The sequence below is a fragment of the Rhinoraja longicauda genome, chromosome 16 (assembly GCF_053455715.1).
Source record: "Rhinoraja longicauda isolate Sanriku21f chromosome 16, sRhiLon1.1, whole genome shotgun sequence".
Classification (NCBI taxonomy): domain Eukaryota; kingdom Metazoa; phylum Chordata; class Chondrichthyes; order Rajiformes; family Arhynchobatidae; genus Rhinoraja; species Rhinoraja longicauda.
The window spans coordinates 44,332,404-44,353,736 of record NC_135968.1 but is presented as its reverse complement, the minus strand read 5'-3'; the positions used below and the strand labels follow the sequence as shown (position 1 = coordinate 44,353,736).

At 41.5% G+C, this 21,333-nt stretch overlaps 1 protein-coding gene across 3 annotated transcripts in view; it reads left to right on the top strand.

The window, feature by feature from the left end:
* ide (insulin-degrading enzyme) overlaps nucleotides 1–21,333 on the top strand; it is a 95,264-nt gene that overhangs the window by 37,100 nt on the left and 36,831 nt on the right. For all 3 annotated transcript variants that reach the window (XM_078413721.1, XM_078413719.1, XM_078413720.1), the window contains exons 12-14: nucleotides 5,890–5,992; nucleotides 15,020–15,142; nucleotides 17,177–17,259. In XM_078413721.1, coding sequence (XP_078269847.1) covers nucleotides 5,890–5,992; nucleotides 15,020–15,142; nucleotides 17,177–17,259 — 309 coding nt within the window. The remainder of the gene's footprint in view (nucleotides 1–5,889; nucleotides 5,993–15,019; nucleotides 15,143–17,176; nucleotides 17,260–21,333) is intronic.

The window sequence follows — 21,333 nt, the reverse complement described above, 5'->3', positions numbered from 1 at the left end:
AGGCACCCATTCAGAAAGCACCGTATAGATCCCAAGTAGCCAACAATGTGTATACTTGGACCATACTTAGAGTACTGCACAAAAGAACGTGGCTGCAAGGGTCAGAGTCTGTGCCTCCTGTGTGATCGAGGCACCTCCTAATACCTGAAAGGATTTCTAGCTTCTACAAAACGTGTGTCAGTTGTATGATGTAATCTACTACAGTGTGTGCTATCCACAAAATACACAGAAGTTATTCACCTAGACTACTCCAGCACCTCCTAAACCCATGATCTCTACCACCAAGTTTGTCATGGACAGCAGCTGCATGGGAACATCACCAGTTGCAGAGGTTGTGCATGCCATCCTTCCATGGAAATGGATGACTGATCCTTCAATGTCACTGAATCATCTTCTTGCGTGTGGCGTGCACAGCCTAAAGTTGTAGGTCAAGGGTAAACATCCAGGCCAGGGCAGTAGCAGTTGCTGGGTGGATGGCCTTGATGCCACCAGGGAAAAGCCTCAGTGAGCAGTCATTCACGATGTGTGGGATGGTCCGGTCTGGATATCCGTAGTCGCAAGCAGGGCTGTCTGTGTCATCCCCCACTTGTGCAGGTGATGGGCTGTTCTTACATGGAGGGTGCGGATCCTGTTCAGGGTTAGCCATTGCTTGCGATGGAAGTTAAATCCCGGTAGTTTCACTGTGGGGTCTGCGATGACCTCTCTGTTGTTGGTGTTGGCATCTTTTCAGTGAAAAGGCTAGGTTTGTTTTTCCCGTGAATAGAGGAGGCTGATGAGGTGACCTGATAGAGGCTAACAAAATTAGGTGGGGGGGAATTCAACCGAGTAAATAGTAAGAATCGATTTCCCTCCACCACAACCCTCTGTTGCTTTATTGGGTTTAACTCGTATTTGTGCCTTACAAAGGGAATTGGTCAGGTACCTGAACCAGAACAATTTACAGGAACAGGGGGAAAGATTGAAGGAGTGAAATTCAAAGAGATGTCTAAAACACGAGGGCATAGTATAAAGTGAAAAGTAGAAGGTATGGAGTGGATCTGAGGGGCAACTGTTTGCACACACAGTGATTAAATTTGGAACACACTGACAGAGAAGGAAAGCACATCACAACATTTAAGAAGCTGCAAGACGAGCCTTGAATCACCAAGGCATAGACGGCTGTGGACTAATTGTGGATAATGTTTTAGTTTAGACAGGTATCACAAAAAGCTGGAGTAACTCAGCGGCTCAGGCAGCATCTCAGGAGAGAAGGAATGGGTGACGTTTCAGGTCGAGACCCTTCTTCAGACCGATGTCAGGGGAGGGGGCGGGACAAAGAAAGGATGAAGTTTAGACAGTACAAGGATTGACATGGACATGGTGGGCTATAGGATTCGTTTACTCTGAATCCATTAAAAAAATCCAATACATTCCCCTTCAACCTATGGCCTGGGACATCAACCAGTGATAGCAGGCCACACTAGTTATTCAAATTTTATCCATGTACCTGAATATCAAATTCCCTGTTTAATTATGTGTACTGAAAATTACCTTTTTTCCCCACAATTGCTAACTTCAAAAGTGAGCCCTATTGTTGCTCCTAAAATTTGATATTGATACCTCCCCTTTGGAGGAGTACATTGCACCTTCATTGACAGCTAATTTTTATTACTACCTGTGCTTGAACTTTGCTTTTGATGACCAGAATAATCGCCCATGCACTTATACTGATTTTGGCTTGAGCACATGCCAAAATCCTACAACTCCCACTCTGTCCCTGCTAATGAAAGGGGTTCCATAATTGATGGGGAAAAATGAGCTTGCTGCTGTTTTCTTTGATCTTCATAAAACCTCAATCAATTGGTCATCTTTTTTGAACGTGTTTGTTTTGATCTTCATAGTTGCTCAACCAAATGTAGTGTACTTAAATTTATTTGAAGTCCAAACCGATTATTAGCAGACTAGTTAAGAATTAGGTGATATCTAGTGTTGGTAAATGTCACATGCCTAGAGTGTAATGTTCAATGCTGAACAATTTAATTGTTGATTTTCACTGTCAGTGTGCCATTTGCTATGAAATCTGTAAATCTGCTCATTATTTCCATGGGCTGATGAGATAAAGCCAGCTAAGATTGTAGCTATATTTTTAATCTACATTTGGAAACAAATCATTATCTAGCTAGATCGTGTGCTTCATGTTTATTCCAGGACTGTTGCTTAGCTTTGGTGGCCATGTGAGATGGCCTCTTTGCCATGGCCATCTTGTGAAGCAGTGATGATGCTTCTGGCAGCGGGTCTTGAGGCCCAGCTCAATACCACACTGATGGCCTTCTGATGGGACATTTTAATTGACAATTAAAGGCTTCTATTTTAAAATAATCAATTTTTATTTAATACTTTAAATATATTTTAACATATTAATTGTAATGAATTTTTCTTCTGTAAACACATCAAAAATATTCATATTAGTTTAGCTAATTAAGTATCTTAACAAAATAAATCTCTTAACATCACTTAACCTTTCCATCCACATTGGTTAGATGAGATATACCAGAGCTCGGTCTGATCTGGATGACATTGAAGATGGGGACACCATGGGAGAAACTAGTGATTAGCTCTCTACCTCAGAGCTTTTGGTGAAGGAGAAGGAGTAAATCTTCATATTTCAACCTTAGATATATTCTCATTGCATTTTAGGTGTATGTAAGGCCATAGGTTTGCTAAAGTGCACATCTCTTAGATGCTATTTCTCATTGAGCTTCGTACAAGTGGAATTGCTTTCTTAACTCCCTGGAAGAATAAGACTTTTCTTGTTCCATTCAATCACCACGAGTCAAGCTGAAGCATAAATTCTTTATTGCGTGAATGCTCAGAGGATGCAATACATCGTGCTGTTGTCTCCGCTCCTAGTTCCCTCTGACCCCACCCTACCAACAGCTGGTTAGCATATAGACAAACCCAGACTGGATCAGGAACGGGATATACATCATTGAACACAGACACGATCAGGTCAGTTAATATGACTGATCCACATCCTCCCTCTTAGAATTAAGCTTGCGACTAACGATATATATTATAAACTACAGCATCATAATATACAGATGTAAGCACGTGAAATTACAATTACGCACCGGAAGATACACATATAACAAGCAACAAGAATGAGTAGCGTTAATCAGTGAACCGGTTAAATGTCAATGTACGCTGTCAATGTTTGACAAAGTCCCTGTACTTGGGGTTAGGCCTGCAGGTGCGTCCCGCACGTGTACGGTACAAACCCACATTCCCTTCCCAGGAGACTTTACCACTGGCACAGGTATAGATTATAGTAGTTTAATTGGGGACTTCAGAAGCGATGGCACCACGGGCTTCGCTGGTGAGGGGTCAGCTGGAAGCTGGCTTTCCACCGAACTGCCACCACTGGGCCATAAAGTAAAGTCTCGTGGATACTGCGGGGGTGCCGGCTCGTGCACTGGAAGGATATGCCTCTTATTGCGTCTGTAAACACCATCATCCACCTTGATCGTGTAGGATTGCGGTTCTGGACAGGTCTCGCCCACAACACCCAGGCAGTCATGGCCCTTCACCATTTGCAGACGAACCAGCTGACCCTCGGACAGTGGCTGGAGGAGTTTGCTGGTCTTGTCGTAGTATTGCTTTTGAATGTCGCGTTTCTGCTGTAACCTGGCCTTTACTGCCAACGGTGTGGTTCTAATAGTTGTTTGGCAACGGGAAGGGTCGTGTGTCTGCCTAGACATAAGGCGTTGTGCAGGCGATCCCAACACAGAGTCCTGGGAAACGTTGTGTAGATTGAGTAAGTCCAGAAACACATCGGAAGCAGCCCGACAGGACCGCTCCATGACCTGTTTGGCACTCCGCACAACACGCTCTGCCAGTCCATTAGATTGCGGGTATTCCGGGCTGCTGAAAATGTGCCGAAAATCCCAGTGTTCGGCAAAGTCCTTGAAACAACGGCTGGTGAGCTGACCACCATTATCTGACATAAGGGTGAAGGGCGCCCCATGAACCAAGAAGTGTCGCGCTAACCTCTGTACTACCGCCGCCGAAGTGGGGCTGCAAAGTAAATCAACCTCGAACCATACAGAGTGCGAATCAACAAGAACAAGGTATTGCTTTCCACACCAGTCAAAGATATCAGTAGCCACTAACCCATGGCAGATCTGGAACTGGATGTGATAGCAGTGGGTCTTTGGGCTGGTGAGGGGATAGACTGTTGCACACCACACATGACAGGACTCTCTGGCGCACGTAATCAGCCATTGTTGGCCTGAAGAACATGCTCTTGGCTCGTTGGATTGTTGCCTCCACAGTTAGCACATCTGTTAATAAATGGAGCACCAAACCTACCAGGCACTTACGTTGGCTGGCGTTGCTTCCTGAAATGCGTGCCAGCAGCATCCACATCATAAGTGGTATGCAGTACCGAGCTCAAAGCCTTAAAGTGTGTATCCGTTGCCTCGTGGATACGACAATGCTGCTCAGCCCTGTGCAGAGTGAGCTCCGAATCACGCAGAAGTTCCATTCTCACCTTGTCATTGAGAATGCCATATACGAACGAGCCTGTCTCATGAGCTCGTCACAAAGATCACCAAACCTGCACTTGCTTGCAATATGTTTCAGCGGGTTTATGTAAGCCTCAACAGGCTCTCCTTGGTTTTGGCTGCGCACAAAAAACTTGTGGTGCTCCATAATGAGATTGGTTTTTGGGTCACAAAGTTGTCTGAACTTGTTTTTTAAACATACCGGATCATGGATAGACTCCGCTGGGGTGACCACAGCACCCGTGACATCATGTACAGCTGCTGCATAAACGAACAGCTTCACATGTCAAATGATCTCCAAGCCAGCCAAGTTCAGGAAAATAGATACCTGGATCCGTGAGGCTTTATCATGATGCACTATCCATGTACACAAAAGGAGCCAGCCATGGTAGAACAGATTAAAGTGTAAAAACTCGAAACTGAAACTCGATGGAGTGATTCTACACTTCTGACACCATATTCTTGTCCCATTCAATCACCATCAGTCTTGAAGCATAAATTCTTTATTGCGTGAATGCTCAGAGGATACAATACATCGTGCTGTCGTCTCCACACCGAGTTCCATCTGACCCCCTGATGGCTGAATCCCACCCTACCAACAGCTGCTATCACAAAATGCTGGAGTAACTCAGCGGGTTACCCTCTGTGATTACCTCAAGGTATGACTACCAACAGCTGGTTAGCATATAGAAAAACCGAGACTGGATCAGGAACTGTATATACATCATAGAACACAGACACAATCAGGTTAGTTAATACAACTGATCCACAATAGCTACTATTTAAATATATTGCAGATCCTTAAAAAGCCATTTGTTTGTCATGTCCAATGCTGCATTTTGATATCAGTAATTTCCTATCCCTGACATTTAACCAGTTTGTCCAGAGCAAAGTAAAAGAATGGATCATAGCAATTTGACACCGGAATGGTTTGGTTTAGTTTAGTTAAATATTGCTCAGAGAATGAGTAGTTTTGCATCAGACATTTATTGGGATTTATATCTATATCTATATATACTAAAACTCTCGTTTGTTTGTTTGTTCCTGAACAACAGCCAAAACGGTAAATGATAGCGTGACAAATTTAGGCCCACCTTACTCACCGTTTGGTGCTAATGGAAGAAGTTTCATTGAAATCGGTGTTTTATTTTTAAAGTTATTCACATTTTAATGTTTAAATCTATCTTCTAGGGAGGGAGGGTAGGGGGGAGGGGGTAGTGGGGGAGGAGAGGGTGCTGCACCAATGCAGGAGAGGTTTGGGCCCAATGGATCCACTTGGTCTAGTAATATCTAAAATTAATGATACCATTCACAATTCTATTCATTTTCACGTGCTTTCTTTTTACAGGGTAGCTGTAGTTTCAAAATCTTTTGAAGGGCAAACAGACAGAGCTGAAAAATGGTATGGCACACAGTACAAGCAGGAAGCCATTAATGCTGATGTCATCCAGGTGGGCAACATGTCTCCTAAAATATAGATAACAAAAACTGTTTTAATTGGTCTGATTCTAATCTCGGGAGTTACGGACTATTGCTATCTCTTTTACATGTTTTGTTTTTGCACAAGAAAATCGGCTACAATGGATAAGATTACCAAAGTGGAAAATGATAGTCTTGAGTATGTTGAATGTAGTTGTTTTTTATTTATGATCAGTTTACAAATATATTAGCCTCTGAAACACATGGAGGACTTATTTTGTGCTCTTTTACATTGCATGAATCTAATGCTATTAAAGTACTGCCTTGCTGGTGTCAGTCTGAGACTGCCATTTGCTATGAGATGTGATGTATTCAGACAATTCCAAAATGTACAGTTCTTGGACAAAGACAAATGTTTTCATTTAAACTTCTGCCATCTTGAGGAAGCATTTCAATTATTTGTAAATTGCACGTTCAATATACAGACATATAATGCTTTATTTTTTTATATGGGGTTGATATATGGTTGATTAATCTCTTCCTAAAGATATTTATTTTTAAAATAACAATTTTCATATATACAATTCCTTGAGTATCAAGAATGTTTCATTGTCATATGTCTTGGTAACGGAAAAATGAAATTCTTACATGCTGCAACTTAACTACAGCATAAATGCAGTATCACAGATAAACATATAATAATTAATGCTATACTAAATTATTAACTGAAGTAGCAGATAACCATAGTGCAAAACCAAAGTCTGTGGTGCAACCAAAGATGCAGTCCATAGAAGATCATAGTCCCTGCATTTAGTATTGTTTAGTGTTCAAGAGCTTGGTGGTTGCTGGGAAAAAACTTTCCAAGCTGCTGTAGGGAAATGAGAGTGTGGCCAGGGTGGTGAGAGTCTTTGATATCATCACCTTCAATGTAAACACACAAAACTTTATTTGGGGAACTTTATCAAAAAAAAATTATCTTGATGGTCACAAAAAAATTAAAGGACAGTTCATGCTTGTGAAATACTATTTCAGGTTTTGTTTTGGTCCAGAGTTATCCTTTGTGTTTTGTCTGCAGTCTCTATTGTCTTCTAATTTGCAGACAGTTACTTTATTAGATTGTAACCTGTCATAAACAACTATAGAGCCCCTGATTTGCAGCACCCTGACTACATATGACATGAGCTTTGTATTGCTTTAAGTTTATGGGATTTATGTGTTGTGGGAACCGTTAGATTTCCTGCTTGAGCACTCTGGTAAATGAGTGAGGATGGTGATAGTATAGAGTGAACCTATGTCTTTTTATTTCCTTTGCCAAAATGACATTGTCTATTCCCACTAGTATCTTAATTTTCTTTAAGGATTGCCCTTCATAAATGCTACATTTTGTTAAGTCACTGGCAACAGACTTAAAAAAAATGTTATGCAGCATGGAACCCAAATTAAAGCCAATTATCATACATCAGTGCCGTGTTGAGGAAAAGTGCAACTTGAAGCTTTGGCTTGAGAGGCTTAGGAGAGACGGGCCGGGGAGAGGAGTGCTGACCTGTAAAGTCAGAGCGGAGCAGCAGAAAGTATAACGAGGTGTTGTCAGATACACAAAGGAGGATTCCAAGGCCATAGATAGGACTAAACTAAATAGTGGGAAGGTGAGGTCTACAAATAGGTAATGTATGGATGAAGTTAACGGGAAGGAGAATGCAGGAGAGGTTACGGAAGTCTCCTGACGTAATATGTTATAAAGTTTAAGAAGGGATTGGAGAGCAAGGTCAGGTAAAATGGGTTAGAAATGGGTAGGTACGACGTTGTGGGCATTACGGAAACCTGGCTGAAAGAGGATCAGAGCTGGGAGCTGAAAATTCAAAGTTACACATCTTATTGGAAAGAAAGACAGATGGGCAGAGAGATGGCTCTGCTGGTAAGGGAATGATATTCAATCCTTAGCAAAGGATGCATAAAGAATCCTGTAGGTAGAGATTTGAAATTGCTAGGGTAAAAAGACTGTGATTGGAGTTATTTACAGGCCCCTGAACAGTAGCCAGAATATTGGCTATTTGGATATTCAATTTACATCAGGAGATACAATCGGCAAAGGTGGTCATGGGGATTTCAAAATGCAGGAAGGCTGGGAAAATTAGGTTGGCACTGAACCCCAAGAGAGGGAATTTGTAGTGCCTACGAAATGGTTTCTTAGAGCAGCTTGTAGTTGAGCCTACCAAGGAAAAGGCAATTCTGAATTTGGTGTTCTGTAAAGCACTGGATTTGATTCGGGAGCTTAAGGTAAATTAACTACTAGGAGGTAGTGATCATTATATGATAAAACTAAACATGCAATTTGAGCAGGAGAAGCTGAAATCAGATATGGCAGTGTTACTGTTGAGCAAATGTGACTATGAGGCATAAAAGAGGAGCTGGCTAAAGTTGATTAGAAAGGGACCCAAACAGGAATGATGGTGGAACAGAAATTTCTGGGAATCATTTGGAAGAGGCAAGATCTTTTCAAGCCAATGAAGAAGAAAATTTTTAAAGTGAGAATGAGGCGACCGTGGCTGACAAAGGAAGTCAAAGACAGCATAAAACTGAAAGAGAAGGCATATAACACTGCAAGGATTTGTGGGAACTTAGAGGATTGGGAAGCTTTAAACAAAAAACAACAGAAGTTCAAAATTTAAGTTCAAAAACACTTTATTTGTCCCCGTGAGGCAATTTACAAAGGCACATGGACCAGTACAAAAACTATTTTTGGGGGAGGGGGGGGGCGGTTAGCAGGGTGAGCAGCGGGACAGGGGTGGTTGGGAGTTGAGGAGCTGAACAGACTTGGGGACAAAGGTTGCCCTTCTCCTCTGTGTCCTACAGCCTGGGCAGCGAAACCGGCGTCCTAAGGGGAGAGCCACTCAAACGCAGAGAACAGGACATGTGAGGGGTCCTGTAAGATCCTGCCAGCTGATCTTGGCATCTGCTGGTCGCATAGGGTGGAGAGGGTGCTGACAGGTAGTCCAATAATTTTGGAACAGACTTTGGCTGTGCTCTGCAGGCGGTTTCTGTTCTGAAGGCTGACGGAGTGGAACCAGCAGGTGAAGGAGAACGTGATGACGCTCTCAATGAAGGAGTAGTAAAACGTTATGAGGATGTCCTTGCTGACCCCAAAGGAGTTGAGCTTCCTCAGGAGATACTGCCACTGCTGGCATTTCCTGAGGATACCCTCTGTGTTGGGGGCAAATTTCAGCAGGTTGTCGGAGATTGTGCCCAGGTACTTGTATTCCTCAACAATCTCCACAGGGTTCCCGTGGATAGTGGTGATAACTGCTCCAGCCAGTTCCCTCTTCTTGTTGGAGAAGGTCACTACCATCCCCTTGGTCTTGTTCGCATTTAGTTCAAGACAGGAGTTGTTGCACCACTCCACGAACTCATGAAGAGCTGAGCTGTGGTGCTGTGAGGGCCCTGAGAGCAGAGATGGGAGAACGGTGTCAACAGTGTACTTGACCAAATGACAGAAGGTAACTAAAAAGGCAATACAGGGAGAAAGGATGAAATCTGAAAGTAAGCTGGCCAATAATATAAAAGAGGATAGAAAACGTTTTTTCAGATATCTAAAGAGTAAGAAAGAGGCAAGAGAGGACATTATACCGCTGGAAAGGTATGCAGGAGAAGCAATAGTGAATAAATAAGAAATGGCTGATGAATTGAATAGGTTTTTTTGCATCAGTCTTCACAGTGGAAGACACTAGCAATGTGCTTGAAATTCGAGAGTCTGTGGGGGAGCGGTGGAAGTTAGTGGAGTGGCTATTATCAAGGAGAAACTGCTTGGGAAGCTGAAATGTCTGAAGGTTACGTCACCAGGACCAGATGGACTGCACCCCAGGATTCTGAAAGACGTGGGTTTAGAGATTGTGGAGGCATTGGTAGTGATCTTTCAAGAATCGCTGGAGTCGGGAGTGGTTCCAGACAATTGGAAAATTGCAAATATTACTCCGCTGTTCAAGAAGGGAGCGAAGCAGAAGAGTGAAAAGAGCCTGATGTCAGTGGTTGGTAAGATTTTAGAGTCCATTATTATAAAGGATGACGTTTCTGAATACTTAGAAGCATTTGATAAAATAGGTCGAAGTCAGCATGGTTTTGTGAAAGGGAGATCTTGCCTGATGAACCTGTTGGAATTCTTTGAGGAAGTAAAAAGCAGGATAGACAAAGGAGAGTCGGTAGATGTTGTTTACATGGATTTTCAGAAGGACTTTGATAATGTGCCGCATGTGATGCTGCTATAGAATAAGAGAACCCATGGTACCAGAGGGAAGGTGTGAGCATGGATGGCATAGAAACATAGAAAATAGGTGCAGGAGGAGGCCATTCGGCCCTTCGAGCCAGCACCGCCATTCATTGTGAACATGGCTGATCATTCACAATCAATAACCCGTGCCTGCCTTCTCCCCATATCCCTTAATTCCACTAACTCCTAGAGCTCCATCTAACTCTCTTAAATCCATCCAGTGATTTGGCCTCCACGGCCCTCTGTGGCAGAGAATTCCACAAATTCACAACTCTCTGGATGAAAAAGTTCCTTCTCACCTAAGTTTTAAATGGTCTCCCCTTTATTCTAAGACTGTGGCCCCTGGTTCTGGACTCGCCCAACATTGGGAACATTTTTCCTGCATCTAGCTTGTCCAGTCCTTTTATAATTTTATATGTCTGTATAAGATCCCCTCTCATCCTTCTAAACTCCAGTGAATACAAACCTAATCTTTCCTCATATGACAATCCCGCCATCCCAGGATCAATCTTGGATAGAGTGGATGTTTTCACTCGTGGGAGAGTCTCGGACCACAGGTCAAAGCCTCAAAATAAAAGGCAAACTTTTACAAAGGGGATCAGGAGGACTTTATTTAGTCCGAGGGTGCTGAATCTGTGGAATTCATTGCCACAGAAGGCTGTGGAGGCCGTCAATTGATATTTTTATGGCAGAGATTGACAGATTTTCGATTAGTATGGATGTCAAGGGTTATGGGGAGAAGGCAGGAAAATGGGGTTGATAGGGAAAGATAGCTCAGCCATGACTGTATGACGGAGTAGACCTGATTCTGCTCCTATAACTTACGAACATAATGAAGAGTTTGATTTTAATGGTGCCTGCAATTTTACAGCTGATTTACCCAAACAAACATCCAGCAAGTGACATATTCAGATCCTGGATTGTTCTGCAATTGAAGCTCTTGTAAAAGTACACCTCATTGTAATCTGCTTGGGTTTCTGCTCCGAGGGCCAAATTACAATTTGGGTCTAAAATAAGCTTGTACTGAACATAGTGTACTTGAATTTGTTCTTAACAGCTGGCATTTGGATAATGACTCCACGTATGCATTTAGCTAATCACTGGAATCTTGTTTGCAGACCTCTTCCCACCCTGATGTCAGTCAGAGTAGGCATAAAGTTTCAGAGATGGAGAGAGAAATATTATTGCTGTGATTATATTTTTCAAATTCAAAATTTGGCTCCTCTCTTTTCAGCATGGAAGAATTTGCCGAGTATGCTTTGGATACTAAGAAAGCAAGGCAGTTAGGTGCTATTTCAATCTCCTTTATGACATTTTGCCTTTCGATGAACTTGATATAAAAGTCTCAGATTGCCCTGAACAAAATGTTATGAAATATAGTTGGAATTATGTGTGGCCCCCTGCTGGAAGAAGATATAAATGTCAAGGTTAATGGTCCTATTACAGAAGCAGTGTGATATTTAACAATTTGCAATGGAAGAAACAGATTATCATATGTCTGAAAAGTATTGAAATTCACATACACTTCTGGATCACTTTTCTGCATCATATTGTTTTAAGATTAGCAAGGCAGACCTGGCCACATAGGATTTAACGCTGAAGATAGGCACACAATCATGGAGTAACTCAGCAAGTCAGGCAGCATCTCTGTAGAAAAGGAATAGGTGACATTGCGGGTTGAGACCCTTCTTCAGATTGATAGTCAGGGGAGTGGGAGACTAGAGGTATGAAAAGATACAGAACAGATCAGAGCCAGCACCGATGCCAATGAGCCCACAATGATCCATTGTTGACTGTAGAGCAGGTGATAATGAGGGGATACACACTGTAAAACTAGCAGGATGACTCTGGTGGGCGAGGTTCGAAGAGAGAGGGAATGCAAGGGTTACTTGAATTTGTAGAAATCAATATATATTCACTGAGTTGTAAGCTGCCCAAGCAAAAATTCAGACACTGTTCCTCCAATTTGTGTGTGGCCTCACTGACAGTGGAGGAGGCCAAGGACAGAAAGTTCAGAATGGGAAGGGGAGTTAAAATGTTTGGCAACCGGGAGATCGCATAGAGTCTATAGACCAAGGCGGACTGAGCGGAGGTGTTTAGCCAAACGATCGCCCAGTCTGCACTTGGTGTCGCTGATCTACAGGAGACCATACTGAGAACAACGAATACAATAGATGAGGTTGGAGGAGGTGCAAATGAACCACTGCCTCACCTGAAAGGACTGTCTGGGTCCCTGGATGGAGTCGAGGGGGGAGGTGTTGGGACAGGTGTTGCATCTCCCGCAGTTGCAAGGGAAAGTACTTAGGGAGGGGGTGATTTGAGTGGGAAGGGATGAGTGAACCAAGGAATTGCGGAAGGTACGGTCTCTGCAGAAAGCGGGAAGGGATGGAGATGTGAAGATATGACTAGTTGTGAGATCCTGATAGAGGTGGCGAAAATGTCAGAGGATTATGTGCTGCATGCGACGGCTGATTGGGTGAAAGGTGAGGACTGTGTCCCTGTTGCAACTGGGAGTAGGGGGGAGCAAGAGCGGAGCTGCGGGGTAACAAGGAGACGCATGCGAGGGCTCGCCTATGATAGATGAGGGGAACCCCCGTTCCCTAAAGAATAAGGACACCTCAGATGTCCTGTTACGGAACACTTCATCTTGGGCACAGATGCGGTGGAGGGAGGAATTGGGTGTAGGGGGTAGAGGAGGAGGCAGGGTGGGAAGTGTAGTCTAGATAGCTGTGGGAGTTAGTACATTTGTAATAGATATCGGTCGATAATCTATCTGTTGTGATGGAGACAGATCACGAAAGGGGAGGGAGGTGTCAGAGATGGTCCAAGTGAATTTGGACAATGAATAATGTTCATTGAACCAGATTTAGTCAACAACTTAACAATGCATGAAATGGAGTGGAGATGAGGAGGAAGTTCTTTAGATAAGGGGGTGGAAAATCTATGGAATTCATTGCCACATACAGCTGTGGAGGCCAGGACATTGAGCATTTTTAAAGTGGAGATTGGTAGATTCTAGATTAGTAAGGGTGTCAAAGGTTATGTGGTGAAAGCAGGATGGGGTTGAGAGGGAATAATAGATCAGTAATGATTGGTGGAGGAAACTCGATGGGCCAAATGGCCTAATTCTACTCCTCTGTCTTATGGAACGTATAATTAATACTAAAGAAGGGTCGTGACCCGAAACGTCACCCATTCCTTCTCTCCAGAGATGCTGCCTGAGCTGCTGAGTTACTCCCAGCATTTTGTGTCTACCCAAGTACAATATGATCAGGTGCAATATAGTATTCAAAAAGAACAAGCATAATGAAGCTACAAATGTTTTGGTTTTAAATAAGGGTGACTTTCATAGGGCAAAGTCTGTGGTAGTCTAGACTAATGAAGGTCAGTGTACCAGGAGGCAACTTTACTTGCCAAAAACACAGCCACAGAATCAAAATAGATCAGGAAAAATGTGCAAAGAAGATCAAAAGGTGGAAAAAATGTCATATATTAGAACTAAGGAAATTGTGGAAATTCTGAATAATTATTTTCCTTCAATATTCATGGCAGGGTTAAGTTATTAGGGATCACTAAATCCAGTGTTAGCAAAATAAACGATGAGAATAACGGTACAAAGGAGTGACAACCCCATGGGATTAGATGATTTCTATCTGAGGGTTTTGAAAGATCTGGAGGAGAACCAAGTATAATATTTTAAATCCCACTGATTCAGTAACCAATCCTTTTTGATTAGAAAGTTTGCATTCCTCGTGATTATATAACAGTGAGAGAAACAAACCAGAAAAATTGGACCTGGTTAGGCTAACATCTGTTGTGAGATAATTTCTCGTGTATAATTAAGGATAAAGTCGGTTAACACTAATTTTTGAGTTGATCAGAGAATACGATTGAATTATAAAAGATAAAGTTAGCATAAGGAGCCGGAGTTGTGGACTTGGCCACTCAAGCCAGCACAACCACTTAGTAAGGTCATGACAGATTTTATTGTTAACCTGATCTCATTAGCATATGCCCGTGGATACCTTTTGACCGCTTGCTTACTAATTATCTATATTATTAATGTATAATGTATATTAAAAACATTCGAAGACTACTTCCACCACCATATGAGGAAGAGAGAGGCAAAAATTAAACTGATTTGAAAGAAGAAAATGACTTCTCAGAGTTAAAGGAACTACTCATTATTGAACAGTTACTCCCACAAGGTGGAACATAGTGTTATACCAACTCAGAATCTTATTCTTGAAAAAAGTATGATCTAAATTTAAATCTAAAAGTGGTTTTGTTTGAGATTGTCCAAGATATTAAAGGAACAATGGTGCATGTGAAAATTAGGTCACAAATGTGCCATTCATAAACTACATCACAGAATGGATTTGATAGGTTGAATTGATATATCTTTTTTATTTCTGTGTTCCCAATTTTGACTTGTGTACTTTTGTCTATTTTGAACCATCTACGTCTACCCAATATCTTAATTTGTGGTGTTCGGAAATCAATAGTGGATTAAGTATCATCTATGCCTAATAGGCTTTGATGCCTTTACACTTTGGCCATTCAAAGTAATATTTCCAGATCACCACCCTAGTAATACCCTTGGTCTGTTGCATAGCTTTGCTGTGAATTTAGGAAAGGTGAGAGAGGGCCCATTGTGTTATTTATTTATTATAAAATCTGTAGAAAAATGTTAACATATGTTAACTGATACTTTAAAGAACAATTCCTTCACTACAGTAAATGGTAAAATCGTAATCCATGTTCAAAGCAATAAAGGGGTTTCTATTTATTCTTACAGAAATGGCTGGATGCAGACTTAAATGGGAAGTTTAAACTACCAGTTAAAAATGAGTTCATTCCTACAAATTTTGAGATCTTCCATTTGGAAAATGATACGGCAGCATTTCCGTGTCTCATTAAGGTAAATGATTCAACTGTTAGAACTGTGAATGGGATGTCAGAGTTGGAAAAATACAGCACTAACATGATAATACATTTTTCTTTCATATATAGTCAATGTTATTATTTTAAAATCCATATTTCTAAAGTTTGTTGAATAAGTTGATGAATGTCATAGTTTGGATTTGCTTAGCCTGTTGTCGGATAATGTGGTTAGATCAATAATCGGTAATAAAAATTGATACAATTTGTAGTGCAATGCTCTACAGGTTGAAGATGTTTCCTTAAATTGACGCTGATATGAATGCTTCATTTATTATTGTGACCCCCTAACCCAGTTTGCCTTTAAGTTTGTGACCATGTTGGCTGGGTACTTGGTAATAGCGCAGTGCAGCAAATACAATTTACTACAATAGTTTTATTTAAAAAGGATTTGCAATACGCTTTTATTTCCCTCAGAATTTTCCAACAGCTTTTCACCTTGCATCTTCTGATGATGCCATTGGCAACATAGACAATAGACAATAGGTGCAGGAGTAGGCCATTCGGCCCTTCATGGCTGATCATTCACAATCAGTACCCCGTTCCTGCCTTCTCCCCATACCCCTGACTCCACTATCTTTAAGAGCTCTATCTAGCTCTCTCTTGAAAGCATCCACAGAATTGGCCTCCACTGCCTTCTGAGGCAGAGAATTCCACAGATTTACAACTCTCTGACTGAAAAAGTTTTTCCTAATCTCCGTTCTAAATGGACTACCCCTTATTCTTAAACCGTGGCCCCTGGTTCTGGACTCCCCCAACATTGGGAACATGTTTCCTGCCTCTAATGTGTCCAATCCCTTAATAATCTTATGTTTCAATAAGATCCCCTCTTATCCTTCTAAATTCCAGCATATACAAGCTTATCATCATGAACCCAACATTGCTCCTGAATTGATCATTCGATATGCATGACGCCATGGATAAATAATTAACTTGACTGAAATCATGCGAATATTTTTCTCTTTTAAATGTGTCAACATTGTATGTATTAACATATCAACAGAACTTGATGACGGCCACATGCATCACTCCAGAGTAGAGGATCAATAAAAATCCACAACCCTATGACTGAAAAAAATCTTGGACCTAAACATTCTCCCTCATGTTGTCAGGCTATGACTGTACTGCTTGGTTTCTGACTCCTCAGATGGAGGAAAGATCTCCTTGCATCCTACCTGCCAAACCCTGTAAGAATTTTACATTTCAATAATATCTCCTATTCTTCAAAAGGAGAGTAAGGGACTAGCCTAATCAATCTCTCCTCATACAGCAACTCCCCTCAGTCCCAGTTCCAAGTTTTGGAATGATCCCAAGGGGATCACTGTCAATAGTTGATGCTTGAGTAAACTAAAACAGTAGTGAATCTTTGAACTCGTCTCCATGGCAAATACACCCTGCCTTGGATAAGGAGATCAAATGTACTTGAAATTTGAAGTCATTAATGCTGTATATAATTGCAGTAGGACTTCCATACTCCTATATTCAATCTTTTTAAACGAAGGGGAACATACCATTTGCCTTCCTCGTGGCTTGTTACACCTACATGTTGGTTTTCATTTACTTGTTTACAAGTACCTGCTAATTCTTTGAGCATCAGCGGTACACAGTCTCTCAACGTTTAAAAAATAATTGTATTTTGGGCTCCTCTGTTATGTGCACTAAAGTGAATGACCTCTTCCTTTTCTAAAGTAGGTTCCATTTGCCATGTTCTCACACAGTCGCTTAGCTTATCTATATCCTCTTGAAGCCTTTTTACATCCTCCTCTGTATTCTCAATTCCTAAGTTGTATGTTGTTATTACTAAACTTGGAACTGGGACATTTGATTCCCTCTGCCCAATAACTGTTTTGGTTTACTCAGGCATCAACTATTGACAGTGATCCCCTTGGGATCATTATTATGTTTTAATTAGGTATTTTGGCAGGTGAGTCTGTAAACTAGAAGTTAAAATGCTATTTTGTAATAATGGAGTTTCAATGCTGTATTTTCTGATTCTATAATGTTTTTATTACAGGATACTGCAATGAGCAAAGTGTGGTTCAAGCAGGATGACAAGTTCTTTCTGCCAAAAGCATGCTTAAACTTTGAGTTTTTTAGGTATGTTCTTCAAATGGTGATAAATTCTAATGACATAAGTAATAATCCTGTGTTTTTTAAAATATCAGTAAAGAAGTGATGATGAAAATATATATGGATTAGTCAATTGTTGACTATTGAATCCCCGTTTGGATTGTCATTTAGCATATCTGAGCCAACAAACTTATGAGTCAAGTATAACAAGACTCCAGACCTGTCTCGAGGGTGTGTACGCCATTTGGGAGATGGGTTTTTGAAATATGTTTCCTCTGAGTGAAAATGGTACACTTCTGTTGAGAATATAAAAAAGTATATAATTGGCTCAAAATATGCAGATCTCTAAAGCACAATCCATTGGTTAGAATTCTGTTCCTATACCATGCTTTAAAAAAAAAAGTTAATTCAGGATAACAAATTAATAATAAAGAAATAGAAAAGAAATAGTAAGTTCTTTGATGGTGAATTAGTTAAGACTTATTGGCTACAATCCCCATGCCATGTAGGAACTTCAGGATATTTTGCATGTCGTGGCGGCCATGAATGAAATAACAAATCTCAAGCCAAGATTTGTGATCTTGAGGACTTCTGGATTCACTGTGGAACATTAGGGAGACAGAGAAATTCCTTGATCATAGGATCTAGGAAGTGGCCACCTGCAGTGCCAGTTCTGGATGAACAAGTTGTACTTCCAAAGGACTGGGAACAGTGTCTTTGGAGATACAGGCCCTACGGCCCACCGAGTCCACACCGACCAGCGATCCCCGCACATTAACACTACACTCGGGACAATTTACACTTGTATCAAGCCAATTAACCCGCAAACCTGGTGGTAGACACAAAATGCTGGAGTAACTCAGCGGGCTAGGCAGCATCTCTGGAGAGAAGGAATGGGTGATGTTTTGGGTTGAGACCCTTCTTCAGACAGATGCTGCCTGACCTGCTGAGGGAATGGGTGACGTTTCGGGTCGAGACCCTTCTTCAGTCAGATGCTGCCTGATTCGCTGAATTACTCCAGCATTTTATGTCTACCTTTGTTTTAAACCAACATCTGCAGGGTTTTTTTCCTACACAACCTACAAACCTGTACATCTTTGGAGTGTGGGCGGAAACTGAAGATCTCAGAGGAAAACCTCAGAGGAATGTACAAACTCCGTTCAACAGCACCTGTAGTTGGGATCGAACCTAGGTCACTGACACTGCAAGCCCTGTAAGGCAGCAACTCTACCGCTGAGCCACCGTGCCATCCTATAGTGATTGAGGGTGGTTTAAATAGAGGGGAAATTATACCAGATCAGAGAAGATTAAAATAGACTGAGGAATAGAAAATGCTTTTGGAATTAACATATGGAAAAAAAGTATGATGAAATACAAATATTAGGGTCCATACAAAATTTGACAGTTGCATCAACGGAAACGAGACTCCAAAATAAAAGCTTTGAAATGAAACAAGAATTTTGATAAAAGGGAATCCAATGGTTCTCTATAGGCATATAAGTACTAAGTTAGTAAAGAGAGTTGGGTGGAACAGATTAATACAATGAGGTGATCAGTGCATAAAGAGAGAAGGCAGAGCCGGCATCCTAAATGTATTGGGCTTGCGAAAATGATGCTTCTAGAATCTCAGAACAGATGTTATTTGTAGTTAAAGGTTAAGGTAAAAATCATTAAGTTGGCTATGCTTAAAGTCACTAGGTTTATGTCACTATGTCCTTTGTAAGTTGGCTATGCTTAAAGTCACTATGTCCTTTGTAGTTCAGTGAAATTGAATGGGGATTGCAGGAAGGCTTGCCATAATATTCAAAACCTTCTTGGATATATCGGAGATGCCAAAAGAGTAGAACGTGCCAAATTTTATATGATTAAAACAGCACAGGAACAATGTCTGTGCCAACCATGATGCCAATTTAAATTAATCCCATCTGTCTGCACAGGGTCTATAACCCTACAAACTATGCCTGTTCCTGTGCCTACCTAAACATCTATGTGCAACACAGCGGTAGAGTTGCTGCCTTTCAGAGCTTGCAGCGCAGGAGACCCTGATTCGATCCCAACCACAGGGGCTGTCTGTATGGAGTTTGTACGTTCTCCCCGTGATCTGTGTGGGTTTTCTCAAAAATCTTTGGTTTCCTCCCGCACTCCAAAGACATACAGGTTTGTAGGTTAATTGGCTTGGGTTTGTATACTTGGTATAAGTGTAAATTGTCCCTAGTTTGTGCAGGCTTGTGTTAATGTGCGGGAATAGCTGGTCTGTGGATTCGGTGGGCTGAAGGACCTGTCTCCACGCAGTATCTCTGAACTAAACAAAAAAATGTTACTATCATATCTCCTTCCACCACCTCCCCTCACAGCGTGTTGCAAGCACCCAAAACACTGTATTTTTTAAACTACCTCTCAAATATCCTTTAAACTTTACCCCTTTCATCTTAAATCTGTGCCTTCTAGTATTTAATATTTCCACCCTAGGGAAAAGACCCTGACTATCTGCACTATTTAATCAACTATTTAAGCAATTTTATCAACTTTTATCAGGTTGCCTATCAGCCTCGGATGCTTCAAAGTAAACAACCCCACATTCATCTAACCTCCTGTTTGTAGCTAATTATCTCTAATCCAGGCAATACCCCGGTAAACCACTTTGGCACCCAAATCCTCACCATGTTGCAGTGATCAGAATTACACAATATTCCAAACATGACCCAAACAAAGCCTTGCACAGCTGCCACAATACTTCCCAGCTCCTATACTCAGTGCCCTGACCATGCCTTCTTTACCATCCTATCTACTTGTGTTGAAAATACCTCTGTACATTAATGCTCTCAAGGGTCATGCACTTTACTGTACACTTTCCTCTTACATTTGATATCCCAAAGTGCAACACCTCATACTTAACCACTCTAAACTCCATTTGCTATTTCTGCACCAAAATTTCCAACTGATTTATCTTGTGCTGTATCCTTTGACAACCTTCCTTATTTTCCATAACTTCATCAATTTTTGTGTTGTCAGCTAAGTTACCAACCAACCCATCTACATTTTCATCCAAATCATTTATATATGTCACAATCAACAGAGGACCCAGCAAAGAACACTACGAAACATCACTGGTCGAAGACTTCCAGTCAGGAAAACACACCTTCATCACTGCACTCTGGCTTCTATTGCCAAGCCAACTTTGAATCCAATCTACCAAGTCTGTGGATCCCATGATTCTTAATCTTCTGGATCTGTCTACCATGATGGACTTTGTTAAATTCTTTATCAAAGTAGATGTGGCCAACATACACTTTTCCACCTTCATCATCATCTTCGTCACCTCTTCAAAAACAGGTTTGTTAGATATGACCTCCCCTACGCAAAGCCATGCTGACTACCTCTAATGTCCAGAGTTGTCCATATGTGAGTAGATCCCATCTCTTCAAATCATCAATAATTTCCTCACTAATGATGTGAGGCTCGCTGGTCTTTTTATCCACTCTGTTCCCTTTTGCTCTTCTTAAACAAAGGAACACCTTTGGCTATTCTCAGTCCTCTGGAACCTCACCTGTGGATAAAGAGGATTTATAGATCTCTGTCAAGGCCTCAGCAATTTTCTTTCTTGCTCTCTCAATAACCTGGCATGGATCCCATCAGGCCTCGGAACATTACGGCTGAAAACGACTACCACGGTTTATCAATTTTAAAATAATTTTAAAAGACCTGCACAAAATACTGATGAGAAAAATTGAGGCAGGTTAAATTTGAAAAAAAGATTAGCAGGATGAGCAAAAAATGTGGCAAAATATTGTACTGTAAACCCTTTTCTTAACAGACCCCCTCATGATGGATTTTGGATATAGCGGACACACCTGCCAGTGTCACCCCAAGCTCGCACCATCTTCCCAGCTTCCACCCCCAACTTGCAAGGTGCACCACCAAGCCCTTCACCCACCGCACAGTCTGTTGACATGGCTGTTATAGTGAGTCCTGTTGTAGCCCCGGGACATTTTCTTGCAGGCCACTGCCACCGACATAACATGCTCAGTCACCGTGGGACTCCTTTCTTCTCACCTGCTGATGTTTCTTGTCGGCTGTTGCTTTTCTGTGCACCCGCCCTCC